We start from the raw sequence: 19339 nt of genomic DNA, 5'->3' as shown, positions 1-19339 counted from the left end.
AAATTGTAATAAATAAATTTTCTCAATTCTTAATTGTAACACATTTTTTTAATTTATTATTAATAATTGTACGCTATTAGTAATTTATGAGGAGAAATTAAAATCTTTTCTTCATTATATGTCATACAAAAACCAATGTACAGTAGCTGCCATAAAAAATAAGATACAGTTTTTGTTTTAATTTCAACATTTTTAGAAAGTTTATACAATTTTTAGTGTACTAACTGCAATGATATATTTCATTTGCTGCATGCAAATATTTTTTCATCAGTACAGTTGATTTAAGTAATAGTGTTCAGTTTGCTTTGTTTTTATATAACCCATGAAAAAAATTATAAACTTTTCTGAATCCATGTAGTTTTATGAAATGGGGAGGGGGGTCAGCAGTTTCAGCAGGGGAATAGAATGAGCTCAATACAGTTTTGAGTGGAACACATTAATTATTGCACCAATATGATTCCTAACAAATATTAGAAAGACAAATATAATCTAATTAAAAATAAATGTAAAATGTCTTGTTTGTACTTTTCATTGTGTGGTACATTTGTTAGTCAACTGGTACATGTTGTACACACATTTATGTCAATATTTTTTCAGGAACTGAATAGTTTCTTGGCAGACAAAACATTTTTTGTCTCATATCATCAAACTTTAGTGGACAAGATGTATTACCATCTGTTGTATGATGTTATGGTGAGTACTAAACAAAAATTACTTTAATTTCATCGTTAGAATAAAGTCCTTGGATTAAATGTTTCGAGCACACTGGTGACGGTCGTGTTACTTTGCATGCTAGTTCTGAAACACTGAAGAAGCTAGTGAACACTGACATTATTTTGTTTTTGATAATTATTACAGGTATTATGAGTAAAAATTTCTCGGTGTACATGCCGCGTCAATTCAGGATAAAACTCCAAGCTTTCGACCACTACCTCCATGGTCGTCATCAGGGCTAAAACTGACTGTCGTGAACTAGCGAGGTTCCCACTTTTATATGCAAAGGATGGCTTCTGATTGGCTGGAATACGTCATAGCAACAGCGATCCCCCCCATGAACCATGGACCTTGCCGTTGGTGGGGAGGCTTGCGTGCCTCAGCGATACAGATAGCCGTACCGTAGGTACAACCACAACGGAGGGGTATCTGTTGAGAGGCCAGACAAACGTGTGGTTCCTGAAGAGGGGCAGCAGCCTTTTCAGTAGTTGCAAGGGCAACAGTCTGGATGATTGACTGATCTGGCCTTGTAACAATAACCAAAACGGCCTTGCTGTGCTGGTACTGCGAACGGCTGAAAGCAAGGGGAAACTACGGCCGTAATCTTTCCCGAGGGCATGCAGCTTTACTGTATGATTAAATGATGATGGCGTCCTCTTGGGTAAAATATTCCGGAGGTAAAATAGTCCCCCATTCGGATCTCCGGGCGGGGACTACTCAAGAGGATGTCGTTATCAGGAGAAAGAAAACTGGCGTTCTACGGATCGGAGCGTGGAATGTCAGGTCCCTTAATCGGGCAGGTAGGTTAGAAAATTTGAAAAGGGAAATGGATAGGTTAAAGTTAGATATAGTGGGAATTAGTGAAGTTCGGTGGCAGGAGGAACAAGACTTCTGGTCAGGTGACTACAGGGTTATAAACACAAAGTCAAATAGGGGTAATGCAGGAGTAGGTTTAATAATGAATAGGAAAATAGGAACGCGGGTAAGCTACTACAAACAGCTTAGTGAACGCATTATTGTGGCCAAGATAGATACGAAGCCCACACCTACTACAGTAGTACAAGTTTATATGCCAACCAGCTCTGCAGATGACGAAGAAATTGAAGAAATGTATGATGAAATAAAAGAAATTATTCAGATTGTGAAGGGAGACGAAAATTTAATAGTTATGGGTGACTGGAATTCGAGTGTAGGAAAAGGGAGAGAAGGAAACGCAGTAGGTGAATATGGATTGGGGCTAAGAAATGAAAGAGGAAGCCGCCTGGTAGAATTTTGCACAGAGCACAATTTAATCATAGCTAACACTTGGTTTAAGAATCATGATAGAAGGTTGTATACATGGAAGAACCCTGGAGATACTAAAAGGTATCAGATTGATTATATAATGGTAAGACAGAGATTTAGGAACCAGGTTTTAAATTGTAAGACATTTCCAGGGGCAGATGTGGACTCTGACCACAATCTATTGGTTATGAGCTGTAGATTAAAACTGAAGAAACTGCAAAAAGGTGGGAATTTAAGGAGATGGGACCTGGATAAACTGAAAGAACCAGAGGTTGTACAGAGTTTCAGGGAGAGCATAAGGGAACAATTGACAGGAATGGGGGAAAGAAATACAGTAGAAGAAGAATGGGTAGCTTTGAGGGATGAAGTAGTGAAGGCAGCAGAGGATCAAGTAGGTAAAAAGACGAGGGCTAGTAGAAATCCTTGGGTAACAGAAGAAATATTGAATTTAATTGATGAAAGGAGAAAATATAAAAATGCAGTAAATGAAGCAGGCAAAAAGGAATACAAACGTCTCAAAAATGAGATCGACAGGAAGTGCAAAATGGCTAAGCAGGGATGGCTAGAGGACAAATGTAAGGATGTAGAGGCTTATCTTACTAGGGGTAAGATAGATACTGCCTACAGGAAAATTAAAGAGACCTTTGGAGATAAGAGAACCACTTGTATGAATATCAAGAGCTCAGATGGAAACCCAGTTCTAAGCAAAGAAGGGAAAGCAGAAAGGTGGAAGGAGTATATAGAGGGTCTATACAAGGGCGATGTACTTGAGGACAATATTATGGAAATGGAAGAGGATGTAGATGAAGATGAAATGGGAGATGCGATACTGCGTGAAGAGTTTGACAGAGCACTGAAAGACCTGAGTCGAAACAAGGCCCCCGGAGTAGACAACATTCCATTGGAACTACTGACGGCCTTGGGAGAGCCAGTCCTGACAAAACTCTACCATCTGGTGAGCAAGATGTATGAAACAGGCGAAATACCCTCAGACTTCAAGAAGAATATAATAATTCCAATCCCAAAGAAAGCAGGTGTTGACAGATGTGAGAATTACCGAACAATCAGTTTAATAAGCCACAGCTGCAAAATACTAACACGAATTCTTTACAGACGAATGGAAAAGCTAGTAGAAGCCGACCTCGGGGAAGATCAGTTTGGATTCCGTAGAAATACTGGGACACGTGAGGCAATACTGACCTTACGACTTATCTTAGAAGAAAGATTAAGGAAAGGCAAACCTACGTTTCTAGCATTTGTAGACTTAGAGAAAGCTTTTGACAATGTTGACTGGAATACTCTCTTTCAAATTCTAAAGGTGGCAGGGGTAAAATACAGGGAGCGAAAGGCTATTTACAATTTGTACAGAAACCAGATGGCAGTTATAAGAGTTGAGGGACAGGAAAGGGAAGCAGTGGTTGGGAAAGGAGTAAGACAGGGTTGTAGCCTCTCCCCGATGTTATTCAATCTGTATATTGAGCAAGCAGTAAAGGAAACAAAAGAAAAATTCGGAGTAGGTATTAAAATCCATGGAGAAGAAATAAAAACTTTGAGGTTCGCCGATGACATTGTAATTCTGTCAGAGACAGCAAAGGACTTGGAAGAGCAGTTGAATGGAATGGATGGTGTCTTGAAGGGAGGATATAAGATGAACATCAACAAAAGCAAAACGAGGATAATGGAATGTAGTCGAATTAAGTCGGGTGATGTTGAGGGTATTAGATTAGGAAATGAGACACTTAAAGTAGTAAAGGAGTTTTGCTATTTGGGGAGCAAAATAACTGATGATGGTCGAAGTAGAGAGGATATAAAATGTAGACTGGCAATGGCAAGGAAAGCGTTTCTGAAGAAGAGAAATTTGTTAACATCGAGTATAGATTTAAGTGTCAGGAAGTCTTTTCTGAAAGTATTTGTATGGAGTGTAGCCATGTATGGAAGTGAAACATGGACGATAAATAGTTTGGACAAGAAGAGAATAGAAGCTTTCGAAATGTGGTGCTACAGAAGAATGCTGAAGATTAGATGGGTAGATCACATAACTAATGAGGAGGTACTGAACAGGATTGGGGAGAAGAGGAGTTTGTGGCACAACTTGACCAGAAGAAGGGATCGGTTGGTAGGACATGTTCTGAGGCATCAAGGGATCACCAATTTAGTATTGGAGGGCAGCGTGGAGGGTAAAAATCGTAGGGGGAGACCAAGAGATGCATACACTAAGCAAATTCAGAAGGATGTAGGTTGCAGTAGGTACTGGGAGATGAAGAAGCTTGCACAGGATAGAGTAGCATGGAGAGCTGCATCAAACCAGTCTCAGGACTGAAGACCACAACAACAACAACAACAACAGCGATATGGCGCATAGTGAAGTGGTGCCCTCTACTTCCATAGATGTAGTTACTATCCCGCGTTGCTTGCAGCGAGAAGTTTTTCTCTGCGATTTTTCTTTATCCAGTGCACTCTTCCAAGTGTTGCTAAGTGCATAGCCGTTGTCTCTGTTAAAGTTATTATCGCTAAGTCTAATTTCGACTGCTTCCCGGATCACAGAGTCCCAGTAATTCGATGCGTGGACTATTACTCTGGTTTCTTCAAATAAAATCTTATGCTTGTTAAGCAGACTATGTTCAGCCACCGCTGATTTTTCCAAATACCTGTATTTCAGGTGGCGTTGGTGCTCGATGCAGCGGTCGGCAACGGTACTTACAGACTGGCCCACGTAATCCTTGCCGCATTCGCAAGGAATAGTATAAATTCCCGGCACTCTTAAGCCGAGACTATCTTTGACTGGTCTCAACATTTCCTTAATTTTCCTAGGTGGTCGGAAAACTGGTTTTATTCCTTGCCTCTTCAGGACTCTGGCTATCTTGCCACCACTTCACTACACGCCATATTGCTGTTGCTATGACGTATTCCAGCCAATCAGAAGCCGTCCTTTGCATATAAAAGTGGGAACCTCGCTAGTTCACGACAGTCAGTTTTAGCCCTGACGACGACCATGGAGGTAGTGGTCGAAAGCTTGGAGTTTTATCCTGAATTGACGCGGCATGTACACCGAGAGATTTTTACTCAAGAAATACGTCGCGAAAGACTTCGTAGCCATTACAGGTATTATGTTTGCTTCAGCCGAAATCTTTACACTTCATTTCTGTATCTGCTGTTTTTAGAACAATTACCTGTGCTAAAATAAAATGTTATCCGTAGGATATATTTTATAGTCAGTAGTTGCAGTATCCAGAATAATGTTTTGAGAGAGATGTATGATGAAATAATGGACCTCAAATAAAGCAAAGAGTAAAGCTAACCACTCTACCATGTAGTTGATGTGTTGAGCAGTCAAGATGCACTTAAAAATATGATTGAAAACGTAGCTGAACATTTAAGCAATGGACAATGCCTGTTTTTTGAATTAATAATACCACACACACACACACACACACACACACACACACAGAGGGAAACATTCCACGTGGGAAAATATATCTAAAAACAAAGATGATGTGACTTACCAAACGAAAGCGTTGGCAGGTCGATAGACACACAAACAAACACAAACATACACACAAAATTCAAGCTTTCGCAACAAACTGTTACCTCATCAGGAAAGAGGGAAGGAGAGGGAAAGACGAAAGGATGTGGGTTTTAAGGGAGAGGGTAAGGAGTCATTCCAATCCCGGGAGCGGAAAGACTTACCTTAGGGGGAAAAAAGGACGGGTATACACTTGCGCGCACACACACACGCACACACATATCCATCCACACATATACAGACACAAGCAGACATATTTATGTCTTTAAATATGTCTGCTTGTGTCTGTATATGTGTGGATGGATGTGTGTGTGTGTGTGTGTGTGTGTGTGTGTGTGTGTGTGTGTGTGTGTGCGCGAGTGTATACCCGTGCTTTTTTCCCCCTAAGGTAAGTCTTTCCGCTCCCGGGATTGGAATGACTCCTTACCCTCTCCCTTAAAACCCACATCCTTTCGTCTTTCCCTCTCCTTCCCTCTTTCCTGATGAGGCAACAGTTTGTTGCGAAAGCCTGAATTTTGTGTGTATGTTTGTGTTTGTTTGTGTGTCTATCGACGTGCCAGCGCTTTAGTTAGGTAAGTCACATCATCTTTGTTTATATATATATATAAAGTCAGGAGGTGAAGGTCCCAAGGTAACAGGGTAGGAATGTGGTGAGCTCAACCTGGTGCAGACAGAGGGACTTAAGTATGACTAGATAGATAGATAGATAGAGAGAGAGAGAGAGAGAGAGAGAGAGAGAGTGAGTGAGGTGGGGGGGAGGGAGAGGATGAAGAGGGGGGGATGAATAGAGTTAGTGCTCATCACAGCGACACTAGATGAACACCGAGCCACATGGTGATATTAATTAATTAATTATAATATCATTGTGAAGGAGAGCTTTCAGGATATAAAACAAGTCACGTTAAATTAATAGACAGAAGGGGCCACTGCCGACTACTTCTGGAAAGTATACAACAAATTATGACCTATACTACCTACTCATACTGATAATTATTATGTCAAGTACTTTCTCATTAATTTACATATGCGTATTAGCAGAAAACTAGCTACTTTGAAAGAAGGCAGTGTTCCTTCTCAAATACACTGACAGAAAAAAACTGCAACAACAAGGGGCAGTTGTGATACATAAATGAAAGTTGGTAGGCATATTTCTACAACTAAAAGGTGATGTCTATTCAAATTTCACATAAGAAAGACATTAGCAGCGCCACTATGAGGATGCAATTCAGATGTGTATGAATTACATGCTTTAAGATTGGATCTGGTGAGTTGATGTTAGTCAAGACTGCATTTAAGGCGAAAAAGATGTTGTTATCAACACATCACTGGGTTTGAACAAGGTCGTGTAATAGAGCTATGAGAGGCTGAATGTTCCTTCTGCGATATTGCAGGAAGACTTGGCAGGAATGTAGCGACTGTTCACGATTGCTGGCAGCAGTGGTCACAGGAATGTATGGTTGAAAGAAGACCAGGCTTCAAACGGCCATGTGTCACTACCGTGCCACTGCTGAGAGGGAAGACCATTGTGTTCAGTGTATTAGGGCTCTGACACATTGTACTGTATCTGCAGCAGCAATTTGAGCAGCATTTGACACTCCAGTGAAATGATCTGTTACAAATTGATTACTTCCAGGACAGCTCCAAGCCAGACACCCTGTGGCATGTGTTCCACTATCCCCAAACCATCACCATTTGTGACTTTAGTGGTGTCAAGCAAGAGCTCATTGGAGGGCAGAGTGAAGTCTGTTGTTTTTTTCTGATGATGAATGCTGGTTCTGCCTCAGTGCCAGTGATGGCCGTGTTTTAGTTAGGAGGAGGCCAGTCTAGAGCAGGGACGACCATGGTGTGCCAAACTGCACGCGTGTACAGATGTGCTGCACGCGTGCCGTCCAGGACTCGGACCACCTCGCCACTACTCGGCTTTCCTCGGTCTTTCGCGGCACTGCTCGGCACGGCGCGACATTAGACTAGCTGTGCGATGCGACATCTTTTCATCCGGTGCATTAGTTGATTCGTAGTGGCAGCCATGTTTATTCCTCGCTATTTGTTAGTGATTCGTAGGAAGTTTATAAGTACTGTACAGTGGTTGCTGCAATGGAACACATGCTCACAAAGAGGCGGGGTAGTGACACAACGTCACGAGCCTTCAGAGCTGAATGGGAATTGCAATATTTTTTCGAAGAGAAGGATGAAAGTTCTCGGTGTCTATTATGCAGTCACATACTCGCCGGCCACCGCAAATTTGCAATAGAACGGCATTATAACACCACACACAAAGGACTCAATGATTTAATTGGGTTGATAGATCAAACAAGTTGGCGGAATTAAGAAGACGTAGTGTTATGCAGCGAGACAGACCAAACGCGAGTACCACTTCTAAATATTTGTGTTTCTGATTTTTGTATTTGTACATATTTGTCGTTAGAATTTGAATTTAGAGTTCTCTCAGTTTTTGTTTCCTTTTTCTAGCCTGCAACCAAACATAGTGACCTGTCTTTAAGAGCAAGCTACAAAATAGTGCTCAAAATTGCAAGAGCGAATAAGCCTTTCAGTGATGGTGATTTCATCAAGGAGTGTATTGTTGAGGCGGCGGAACTCTTGACGCCACTGGAAGTAAAGAAGTTTAGTGAAATCAGTCTTTCCAGACAGACAATAGCTCGCCGCATAGCTGGTATGGCAGCGGATGTCTACAGGCAGTTAATTGATAGTGCCTGCAAGTTTATTGCATTCTCGATTGCTTTGGACGAGTTGACCGACATTTCGAACACAGCACAACTAGTGATTTATGTTGGTGGAGTCGACACAAATTTGCACGTGACGGAAGAACTGTTAGATTTAGTACCAATGAAACAGACAACGATGGGTACCGACTTGCTAAAAGCAGTTGAAGAGGCAGTTGAAGCCGTTGGCCTGAATTGGAAAATGTTAGTTTCAGTCACCACGGATGGAGCGCCAGCAATTCGAGGTGCTCAAAATGGGCTTGTAACATTGTTGCGTAAAAAACTAAGACGATCGACAGAAGATTTGTACGGAATTCATTGTTTTGTACTCCAAGAAGCTCTTTGTGCTAAGTATGCTAATTTAGAGCACGTGATGAAGTTGGCAGTCACCACAGTACATTTTTTGACGTCTCATGGCTTAGTACACCGTCAGTTTCAACAGTTTCTCATGGAACTGAACGAGGAGTACGGAGATGTTATTTACCACTGGGAAATACATTGGTTAAGTTGAGGATCATGCCTCGAAAGATTTTTCAATTTAAGATTCGCTATTGTTGAGTTCCTGAAGGAAACAGGAAAGGCAGAGCCAAAATTAGAAGATCCAAAATGGATTGCAGGCCTCACCTTTTTAGTTGATCTGACTGCATACTTGAACACTCTCAATAAGACTTTGCAAGGTGAGTAGCAGCTTATTTCTGATCTGATGAAAAAAGTGGATGCATTTAATAAGAAACTCGCATTGTGGAAGGAACAACTCATGAAAATGAATACCGCCCATTGCCCTATGCTCTCTAAAGTCAGAGAGAATGCAACTTCTGACGAATTCGTTTCTGTGTTGGAGGAACTACAGGCACAATTTTCTAAATGTTTTCAGGACACTGCCAGTCTGACATCTGTTTTTGAACTATTTTGTAGACCCTTTGCTGTTTCAGTTGAAAGTACCCCAGTGCATTTGCAAATGGAATTGATCGATCTGCAGTGTAATTCCTGTTTAAAGGACAAATTTTTTAACGTAAAAACTGTCCAGGAATTTTACGAAGGTTTTCCTCGGGAAGAGTTTCCCCATCTCCACAATGAAGCTGCAAAAGTTATATAAGTGTTTGGATCGACATACGTGTGCGAAAGGTTTATTTCGATCATGAAACTAAATAAGTCAGGATTACGTGGCAATCTGAGTGACGAAAAACCATGTATGTAGCTTTAGACAGAATATAATCTTCTGTCTATATGCTGGCAAAGTCAAAATTTCTTTGCTTCAGACATTAGAGTTGTGTGAAATTTACACCCTTGAGTCCAAATTTTGTGATAAATTGTAGGAGTGGCTGATGTGGTGCTCACTTATTTTGAATAGCTAGGGATCTGAAATTTCCTGCTCAGTTTGATCACTTTGAAGTAATATATCAACAAAAATTTTTGTATTGTTCGAATAAATTTATTATAGTGTAGTTCATAGGGATTGGTAACAGAAGAAGGAAGTTGTTTCTTTAGATTGATTGAACGTTAGTTTTAGAATCATAAAACAAAACTGTTTTACCTTTTAAAAGAGAAGAAAAGAGAATGCAATATTTGCCCTGGTGCAGTATAATACAATAACTTGTATCACACTGTTCCTCTGTAATCACTTTTCTGGACAGTCACGGAATAAATTTACACGTGTGTGTAAAGTGACTTGCAGAATATAGATATAGATGTAGAATGTCACTGTGTATCATCTGCAGTACCTTTGCCACAGATAAAGTGACGACATTTCTGAAAACATGTTTTTCAGTTATGTAATTATGGTCAGAATACAAATGTTTTATCCCAGGAAAATTTCAGTGAATTTTGATTGCATTGTCATAGATATCAACTCTTCAAGTGTTTTTTGAAGAAATATGTGCACACTGTACAGTTGGAAAACCTCTCTGCTATTGGGATAGAATTAGTTTCTAACTTGCATTATTATGTTCATTCTTTGGCAGTACATTTACATCTGAGCATTTTAATACCACTGTATGGGGAAGATTTGAAGCTTTGTGTGTTGGAACTTTTTTCTACTTTGTCTTTTTTTTAAAGTTAAGTAGCCCTGTGAGTGAATATCTTGAAGATATATTCCCATCATTGTTCATTCTAATCTTCCTCTGCAAATTTATACATGTATGCAGTGAGTGATGTGAAGCAAGACTAATTTTAGAGAACTGTTCACCAAAAACCATGTTTCAATATGATTGTATTTCTGCTATTAAAAGATAACCCTGACATGATAACTATAGCTTCTTAATGTCCTTTGGAAGTCACCCTTGACATTTATTTTGTCTCCGGCAATGCTCATCTCTCATAGATCTTTTAGATTACTTGGACTGTAAAAAAATGCCAGAATTTCTTAAGAGATACTCATTAACATTGTGCAAAATGTGCGCTCAGAACAGTAACATACTCTTTTTAATTGTTATTGATTTCAACTTGCTGTATACTTATGTATTGGATTTCAACTGACCTTGTCAGTCAACTAATCTAAATGTACATTTAGACAGGCTGTAAAAATAGCATATTGCCAACAGTTTATCCCGATAATGTTGTGGGGCAACATTAAGGCAGCACAAATTGCAGCCACATGTACGACAATAGCCACAGTTGCCTGACAATATTTGCGGCAATACATTTACAGGTCAGAAGTGTTTGCGCGGGGACACACTGTTGGCACAGAATGGAAAATCATAAGTGAGTGTGGCTCTCTTGCTTTTACATCACACAGATAATAAATTTATTAGAAAGAAGAACAAGAGAAATCAGATTTTGTGGGAGTGTTGAGAAAGTAAATCACAGAAGCTAGTCAGTTACATGTCTGTATTCTATTTGTCGTTGTGGCACAATGAGACTCAAAGCAGATTTCATAATGTTTTACTAACATAACGAATCATATTTACGTAAAATATTGCATCATAGTCCCTAGTAAAATGTTTACACATTGAGGTTAAATAATAGTGTTCATGTGCAGAATTTTCTGTCATTTTACAGCTTAATTAAAAATTATAATTTGTTTGACAATTTGTTTTCATGCATATCGCACAACAAACTTTATCATCATGTAACTGAAGTCACAACCTGTTAATTAGCATGTTGTTCATGTTAACAGGCCATCCTGGCGTTCACCTTCTTCATTGCCAGGTGCATTAGCTGTGGTCTTTTGCCAGTGCCATGCTCTGCCCATATAGAAGCCAGGTCTCGGGTGCTCCGCTCGTGCTGCAGCTCTGTCAGCCTCTGTGATTCATGTAGTATGGGCATACACAATGAAGCGGCCCTCCTGCTTGCCTCTATATAGCGTCAACAGATCGATTAATCTTCTCGTTTTGTCACAGAATAGTCCTGGTCCACTACAGGATTGAATTAAGGCTCCCACAACACTAGAAAGGATCAGTGATTCCTATGATCATGTGTCAGTTCTACTTTCACAGAAATGCAACACAAATGTAGGCTGACTGCCCTGTGAGAGGAACGTGGGTCTTTTTACCCTGCAGCGCTTGTCACCCCTCAGGCATTCGAAATACTCATTTGTTCACACTCGTGGCTGACTGCCATGTTATAGTGCCCACAATATTTTCTTTTCTTCTTCTGCAATGTCTGTCCCTCATGCTGGCAGGGTCCAGTGTTTTGACTCTGTCGCTATTTTATCCAATCTTGTGCCTGTTCAGGGTGCAGCCCTGATATCTTGACATCTTTGTGCAGGGTATTGAGCCATCACTGTCTAGGTTGTCCTGCTGGCCAGTTACCATTTACTCTCAAACAAAAACTAGTATTCACCACTGTTGTTGCATCTGCTCTAAGAACGTGCCCGTTCCATCATAGAGAACTTTCAGATGTTGGCACTATAGAATCCAGGGAACGAAGCCAATCAGTATGTTTTGACCACACTGATTATGTTCCTGTAAAGTGCAAGTAGACAATTATTTTTGGTTCTACCTCCAAATATGTTGTTGGTTCTACCTGTAGTGGTATGGGTCACCCAGTTGTAAGTGTCCACAAGAGACCATTGAAATTTGTTTTTCAGTGCTTTCAGTGCTTTCGAAAACAGTGTTCTTCAGATTTTGTAATTACATAATTGAATGGGAGAAGAAAATTAATGTCCAGAAACTCCATAAATCGGAGTAGCACTCCATTCACTGGTGAGAAAATACTGCTGCTTCTCAACAGAAGCAGTAATTTGTTAAGCCAATAGTCAGAAGAAGAAAATGAGCAGAGACCATTTCAGGAAAAACTGTTGATGTTTGTGCAAAAGCAAACATCCACTCTGGAAGCTTTTATAATAGAGAATAAAAACTATTTATGCTGTTTTATTATTATTTCACCTTCAGTCTGTGTTCTCCTATGTTTCTTAGATCAATTTCATCTTCTGGCCCAACATGTGGAAATCTCTTAAATTTTTATATCTGATCATTTACAATAACATGCTAATTTTGCGAAAAATATAAGGTACATTTTCAGGTGCGTAGTTACAATCCATTCTGGCCAATTGCTGATGTATTTCATCTTCTCAAAGAATATTTGTTGTAGCAGTGCATCTACGTCTACATAGATACTCCACAAGCCACTGTATGGTGCGTGGTGGAGGGTACCCTGTACAACCACTAGCCATTTCCTTTCCTGTTCCACTTGCAAATAGAGCAAGGGAAAAACGACTGTCTCTATGCCTCCGTATGAGCCCCAATTTCTCGTATCTGATCTCCGTGGTCCTTATGCACAGTGTATGTTGGCGCCAGTGGAGTCATTTGGCAGTCAGCTTCAAATGTTGGTTCTCTAAATTTTCCCTACAGTGTGTGCTGTATCTTTAAGGTGGTTGATCTTCGTGATTGCTGAAATGATTTTGGCAAAAATTTCCAAGTCATTGTGAAAGCCAGACAGTCGACAAATGTGCAGTCTTCATTTCCTTCTTTTTTGTTCAGCAGTTTTCTCCATCCTTGCTTCACATTTTCTCATATGCAGTTAAAATTTGGTGGAGAAAAACCATATCCTTGTTCGACTCCAGTCTTTATCTGAAAGGACTCTGAAATACTATTCTTGAATTTTACTTTCCTATTGTGTTGGAGAGTGTCTGTTTAACTAAATTTCTGGATGTATCATCAAATGAAACATCAGAACATTCAATAATGATTCTTGGTCACCAGAATCATATGCTTGAAGTCAACTAACACAACAATATAGTCTAACCTCCTAGTTTCCTTTTATCTGATAATGATCTTCAGGTTGAGAAATTTGTTTTTGACAGGAAAGCTGAATCTTAAACTAGCCTGGTCTCAGCAATCTGTTTATCAATATTAACTTCTGATTCTGTGTAGCAGTGCTTTAGAGAGAATCTTGTAAGTGGCAGGCATAATTATAATTGGAATACCGTCATAACTGTCAGCATTATTCTTCTCCCCTCCCTTTCCCCATCCCCTCTCCCTTTCCCCATCCCTCTCCCCCTTTTGCCCCCCTCTCCCCCTTTTGCCCCCCTCTCCCCCTTTTGCCCCCCTCTCCCCCTTTTGCCCCCCTCTCCCCCTTTTGCCCCCCTCTCCCCCTTTTGCCTCCCTCTCCCCCTTTTGCCCTTTTCTGACTGCTGTTCTGTAGTCATTATTTGTGGATGGATTTCTACTTTATCCTACTACTCAGCTATAGTAACAATGTCTTGTTGGTTAAAAGCACTAGAAGTGTAACATTTGTTGTAAATTTTCTCCAGAAGAAAGTAAGCATTGATTTTAAGTGTTTTTTTCTTTTTTTTCATGATGTTCAGTGCACTGAACATCAAGGAAAACATACTGAAAAGCTACATTTGACATTTAGGTTTCTCATTAGGTTAATTCTTCTTCTTAAAAGATGGGTTCGAAATCTAAATAATCATGGCGATTGACTACTTGTTGGACTGAGAGTAGATGCTGCCCTTATTGGGACATTTGCTACCAAGTGTGTTATCTGAGAACACCTCACTGATGTTTCAAAGCTGCAGAGTGCCACAGGTGTCCCTACAGGGGTTCTCTCATTAGCTGTTGAACTAGAGAAATGTGCAGGACAAGAAGTTTTTCTTGTTCACAGTCTCAGGACCACTACAGAGATGAAAGTCTTCAGTCTGTTCACAGAGCAGTGAGGTTTCCTGGCATGTATGGACATTGCTGGGGTTATAATAATTATCTTTAACCATTATTGGGACTGTTGCTGTCGTGGTACCTTAATAGGTGTGTACTCTTTCATGTTTACTGATGTCAAAGAATGACTTTGTCCCAGTAAATAGTTCTAACATGTGTTTTAAATAATTATACCACTGGATAAACTGAAAGTACCAGAGGTTGTAGAGAGTTTCAGGGAGAGCATAAGGGAACAATTGACAGGAATGGAGGAAAGAAATACAGTAGCAGAAGAATGGGTAGCTCTGAGGGATGAAGTAGTGAAGGCAGCAGACGATCAATTAGGTAAAAAGACGAGGGCTAATAGAAATCCTTGGGTAACAGAAGAAATATTGAATTTAATTGATGAAAGGAGAAAATATAAAAATGCAGTAAATGAAGCAGGCAAAAAGGAATACAAACGTCTCAAAAATGAGATCGACAGGAAGTGCAAAATGGCTAAGCAGGGATGGCTAGAGGACAAATGTAAGGATGTAGAGGCTTGTCTCACTAGGGATTAGATAGATACTGCCTACAGGAAAATTAAAGAGACCTTTGGAGAAAAGAGAACCACTTGTATGAATATCAAGAGCTCAGATGGCAACCCAGTTCTAAGCAAAGAAGGGAAGGCAGAAAGGTGGAAGGAGTATCTAGAGGGTTTATACAAGGGCAATGTACTTGAGGACAATATTATGGAAATGGAAGAGGATATAGATGAAGACGAAATGGGAGATACGATACTGCGTGAAGAGTTTGACAGAGCACTGAAAGACCTGAGTCGAAACAAGGCCCCGGGAGTAGACAACATTCCATTAGAACTACTGATGGCCTTGGGAGAGCCAGTCATGACAAAACTCTACCATCTGGTGAGCAAGATGTATGAGCCAGGCGAAATACCCTCAGACTTCAAGAAGAATATAATAATTCCAATACCAAAGAAAGCAGGTGTTGACAGATGTGAAAATTACCGAACTATCAGTTTAAAAAGTCACAGCTGCAAAATACTAACGCAAATTCTTTACAGACGAATGGAAAAACTGGTAGAAGCGGACCTCGGGGAAGATCAGTTTGGATTCCGTAGAAATGTTGGAACACGTGAGGCAATACTAACCTTACGACTTATCTTAGAAGAAGGATTAAGAAAAGGCAAACCTACGTTTCTAGCATTTGTAGACTTAGAGAAAGCTTTTGACAATGTTAACTGGAATACTCTCTTTCAAATTCTGAAGGTGGCAGGGGTAAAATACAGGGAGCGAAAGGCTATTTACAATTTGTACAGAAACCAGATGGCAGTTATAAGAGTCGAGGGGCATGAAAGGGAAGCAGTGGTTAGGAAAGGAGTAAGACAGGGTTGTAGCTTCTCCCCGATGTTATTCAATCTGTATATTGAGCAAGCAGTAAAGGAAACAAAAGAAAAATTCGCAGTAGGTATTAAAATTCATGGAGAAGAAGTAAAAACTTGAGGTTCGCCGATGACATTGTAATTCTGTCAGAGACAGCAAAGGACTTGGAAGAGCTGTTGAACGGAATGGACAGTGTCTTGAAAGGAGGATATAAAATGAACATCAACAAAAGCAAAACGAGGATAATGGAATGTAGTCAAATTAAATCGGGTGATGCTGAGGGGATTAGATTAGGAAATGAGACACTTAAAGTAGTAAAGGAGTTTAGCTATTTAGGGAGTAAAATAACTGATGATGGTCGAAGTAGAGAGGATATAAAATGTAGACTGGCAATGGCAAGGAAATCGTTTGTGAAGAAGAAAAATTTGTCAACATCGAGTATAGATTTAAGTGTCAGGAAGTTGTTTCTGAAAGTATTTGTATGGAGTGTAGCCATGTATGGAAGTGAAACATGGACGATAACTAGTTTGGACAAGAAGAGAATAGAAGCTTTCGAAATGTGGTGCTACAGAAGAATGCTGAAGATAAGGTGGGTAGATCACGTAACTAATGAGGAGGTATTGAATAGGATTGGGGAGAAGAGAAGTTTGCGGCACAACTTGACTAGAAGAAGGGATCGGTTGGTAGGACATGTTTTAAGGCAGCAAGGGATCACAAATTTAGCATTGGAGGGCAGCGTGGAGGGTAAAAATCGTAGAGGGAGACCAAGAGATGAATACACTAAGCAGATTCAGAAGGATGTAGGTTGCAGTAAGTACTGGGAGATGAAGAAGCTTGCACAGGATAGAGTAGCATGGAGAGCTGCATCAAACCGGTCTCAGGACTGAAGACCACAACAAACAACATGTATGGAGTGTAGCCATGTATGGAAGTGAAACATGGACGATAACTAGTTTGGACAAGAAGAGAATAGAAGCTTTCGAAATGTGGTGATACAGAAGAATGCTGAAGATAAGCTGGGTAGATCACGTAACTAATGAGGAGGTATTGAATAGAATTGGAGAGAAGAGAAGTTTGTGGCACAACTTGACTAGAAGAAGGGATCGCTTGGTAGGACATGTTTTGAGACATCAAGGGATCACAAATTTAGCATTGGAGGGCAGCGTGGAGGGTAAAAATCATAGAGGGAGACCAAGAGATGAATACACTAAGCAGATTCAGAAGGATGTAGGTTGCAGTAGGTACTGGGAGATGAAGAAGCTTGCTTGCACAGGATAGTGTAGCATGGAGAGCTGCATCAAACCAGTCTCGGGACTGAAGACCACAACAACAACAACATACCACTGTCACATAAACATATACTCATGATCTTATGAATGGTCTTTCTTAGATGCTCAGTTAAAGTCCCTAAACATTTGGTGAATTGATTTTGACCAAATCACGTAACAATAGCTGCATAATGGTCTCAGTTTTCTCACATATTCTGCTGCTGAAGGCCTGTACTATATGCATAGTGGTTATCTTTACTGGTACATGGATTCATTTTTCGCTGGGACAGTACATTTATTTTTTTGGTGCTGTGAATGGTATGACTGACTGTACATGCTAATTGGTGACAGAATGCATCTTTCAGGTTTTCTATAAATATCTTGTCTTATACAGTTGGAATGGTTCAGGGTGGAATACAAGCAGTGGCAGGAGTGTTTGAGGCTTTGAGCAGTTGACGGGTATAAAAAAAATATTGAAAACATCACTAACCTTTTGGATAATATCCTTCCTTGTAGCTAGCAGGCTAACGAAAACATACACACTCAAACATGCTTCTCTATGTGTGTCTGCATTGTCCGACACAGGAGCCGTATCGTACAAAAAGACAACACAAGTTTGTAGGACAGCTGCTACCACTTCCAAGAATAATTACAGTGCTGCTGGAGTTGCTTAACAAGGATTAGGCTGTACTCAGCTAATATTCTGAAGTTTTGTAGTATGACATATGTTCTGACTGCAGTTGTTTTTAAACTTATTCCATATCCAGTTTCAAGAAAGTACATTGATAGCCTGCTTATACAATGTAACTCAGTTTCCCCTTTCAGAAGTTCATCCTGTATTTTTAATATTGCACAGATTGTAGTTGTACGAAGACATTAAGTCTTTATGTGCCATAGTACTTATTTATTTGTTTATTTTGGCCGAACTTTGTGTAGCAAGATGCAGACACAGAAGTAGGTGGATGTGCTCCAGGTTTTGAATGTACTACATGAGATCCCCGAGTCCAGTATTTACAGTGTTAATCATTCGTTCCACACATTGGATGGGTTTCAATAACATATGACTGCTACACTAGCTGTCCTTATCTGAAGGGTTCAGTGAGACACGTGACCAGTGTTAAATACTGTGTCAGTAGGGTAATTCAGTTGAGAAAAATTAAAAGGAGACAGCATGGCTGGCCAGTACCTTCATTCAGTGGCAGAACTCCAAGTACCGCCAATAAGGAACACTTGAAATAGAAAATACTACATATAATGATCAGAACTAGTATGTTCCTCCTTCAGGAAGAGGGATTGGTTGGTGAAGGTTAAGAGGAACTCACCTGCTATGAGGATAGGTCGACTCAACTGTTGTAAGGGAAGATAAAGGTTTTTATCGCATGCCTTAGAAATTCAGTCGGCAGATATACATGTCTTTTCACAAATGGTTGTTTTGAGAGCACAAAATGCAATGAGCTATCAGTATATTCAGTATATATATTGACGTGTGGAATTTTATAATTATTTCCTTTCTGTGTAATGTAAAATAAGCAGCTAAATACAGCATAACATTTTTTTATATATTTGTCTGTTGCTGCAGTCAATACTGTGAATGAAAGTGTCAGTTATTTGTTTGTTGTCATTGATGATATGGATTTCCTAAATAAGCTTTGTGATTTGTGTAGATCAAACAACTTGGGTTTTTATTGTGGTGTGTGTGTGTGTGTGTGTGTGTGTGTGTGTGTGTGTGTGTGTGTGTGTGTGAGAGAGAGAGAGAGAGAGAGAGGAACGTGTTTCTGAAACTTTTTGTATCCCTTCACGTGTCTTTTGTTTCTATCTTATTTAGTGCCAAATTATTGACATCTGTAGATGAAATTAAATGTTCGTAAATGTTTTGGCACATGAACTACAGCTTGCACTGATTGTACCTTTCATTGTGCTACTGGGGGCCTGTGCAAAAATGCAGTTGACTGAGTTTGACTGTGTTAGGAGTTTCTATAAATTGTCCCATAAGTGACTTCCTGTTCTTGAATTTAATATATGGATAGTAGTGACTGACTGCAATGTCTTTCTTTTTAACTCAATTTGTAACGGTCACAGACTTCGCCTAAGATGTAATGTAGGTGTTATTAAATTACATGGACCAATGTTAACCAGTGTCATATATATCTCTCTCTGTTTTTGTGTTTCAGTCCAGTTTGACATTTCAAGAAAAGGAACAATATGTACATCTTTCACGATGGTACAACCATTTGCAGCAAGACACGAAGTTGAGGCAAAACAACAAATTAATCATGTTCAGCAGAAGGCTGTTGTATGTGTAAAGAATGTGAGCAATCATTGTGTTGTGCATCTGACTGTGACAGTATCGCTGTAAATATATTATTCCGATGGA

At 39.9% G+C, this 19339-nt stretch overlaps 1 protein-coding gene across 1 annotated transcript in view; it reads left to right on the top strand.

Annotated features, from left to right (window-relative positions):
- LOC126253496 (eukaryotic translation elongation factor 1 epsilon-1) overlaps positions 1 to 19339 on the top strand; it is a 33036-nt gene extending 13697 nt beyond the window's left edge. Inside the window, exons 3-4 of the mRNA XM_049954878.1 lie at positions 598 to 693; positions 19137 to 19339. Of these exons, the coding sequence (XP_049810835.1) occupies positions 598 to 693; positions 19137 to 19268 (228 nt within the window). The 3' untranslated portion in view covers positions 19269 to 19339. The remainder of the gene's footprint in view (positions 1 to 597; positions 694 to 19136) is intronic.

This window comes from Schistocerca nitens, chromosome 4 (genome assembly GCF_023898315.1).
Source record: "Schistocerca nitens isolate TAMUIC-IGC-003100 chromosome 4, iqSchNite1.1, whole genome shotgun sequence".
Taxonomy (NCBI): Eukaryota; Metazoa; Arthropoda; class Insecta; order Orthoptera; family Acrididae; genus Schistocerca; species Schistocerca nitens.
This window is presented reverse-complemented; position numbering and strand designations above follow the sequence as displayed.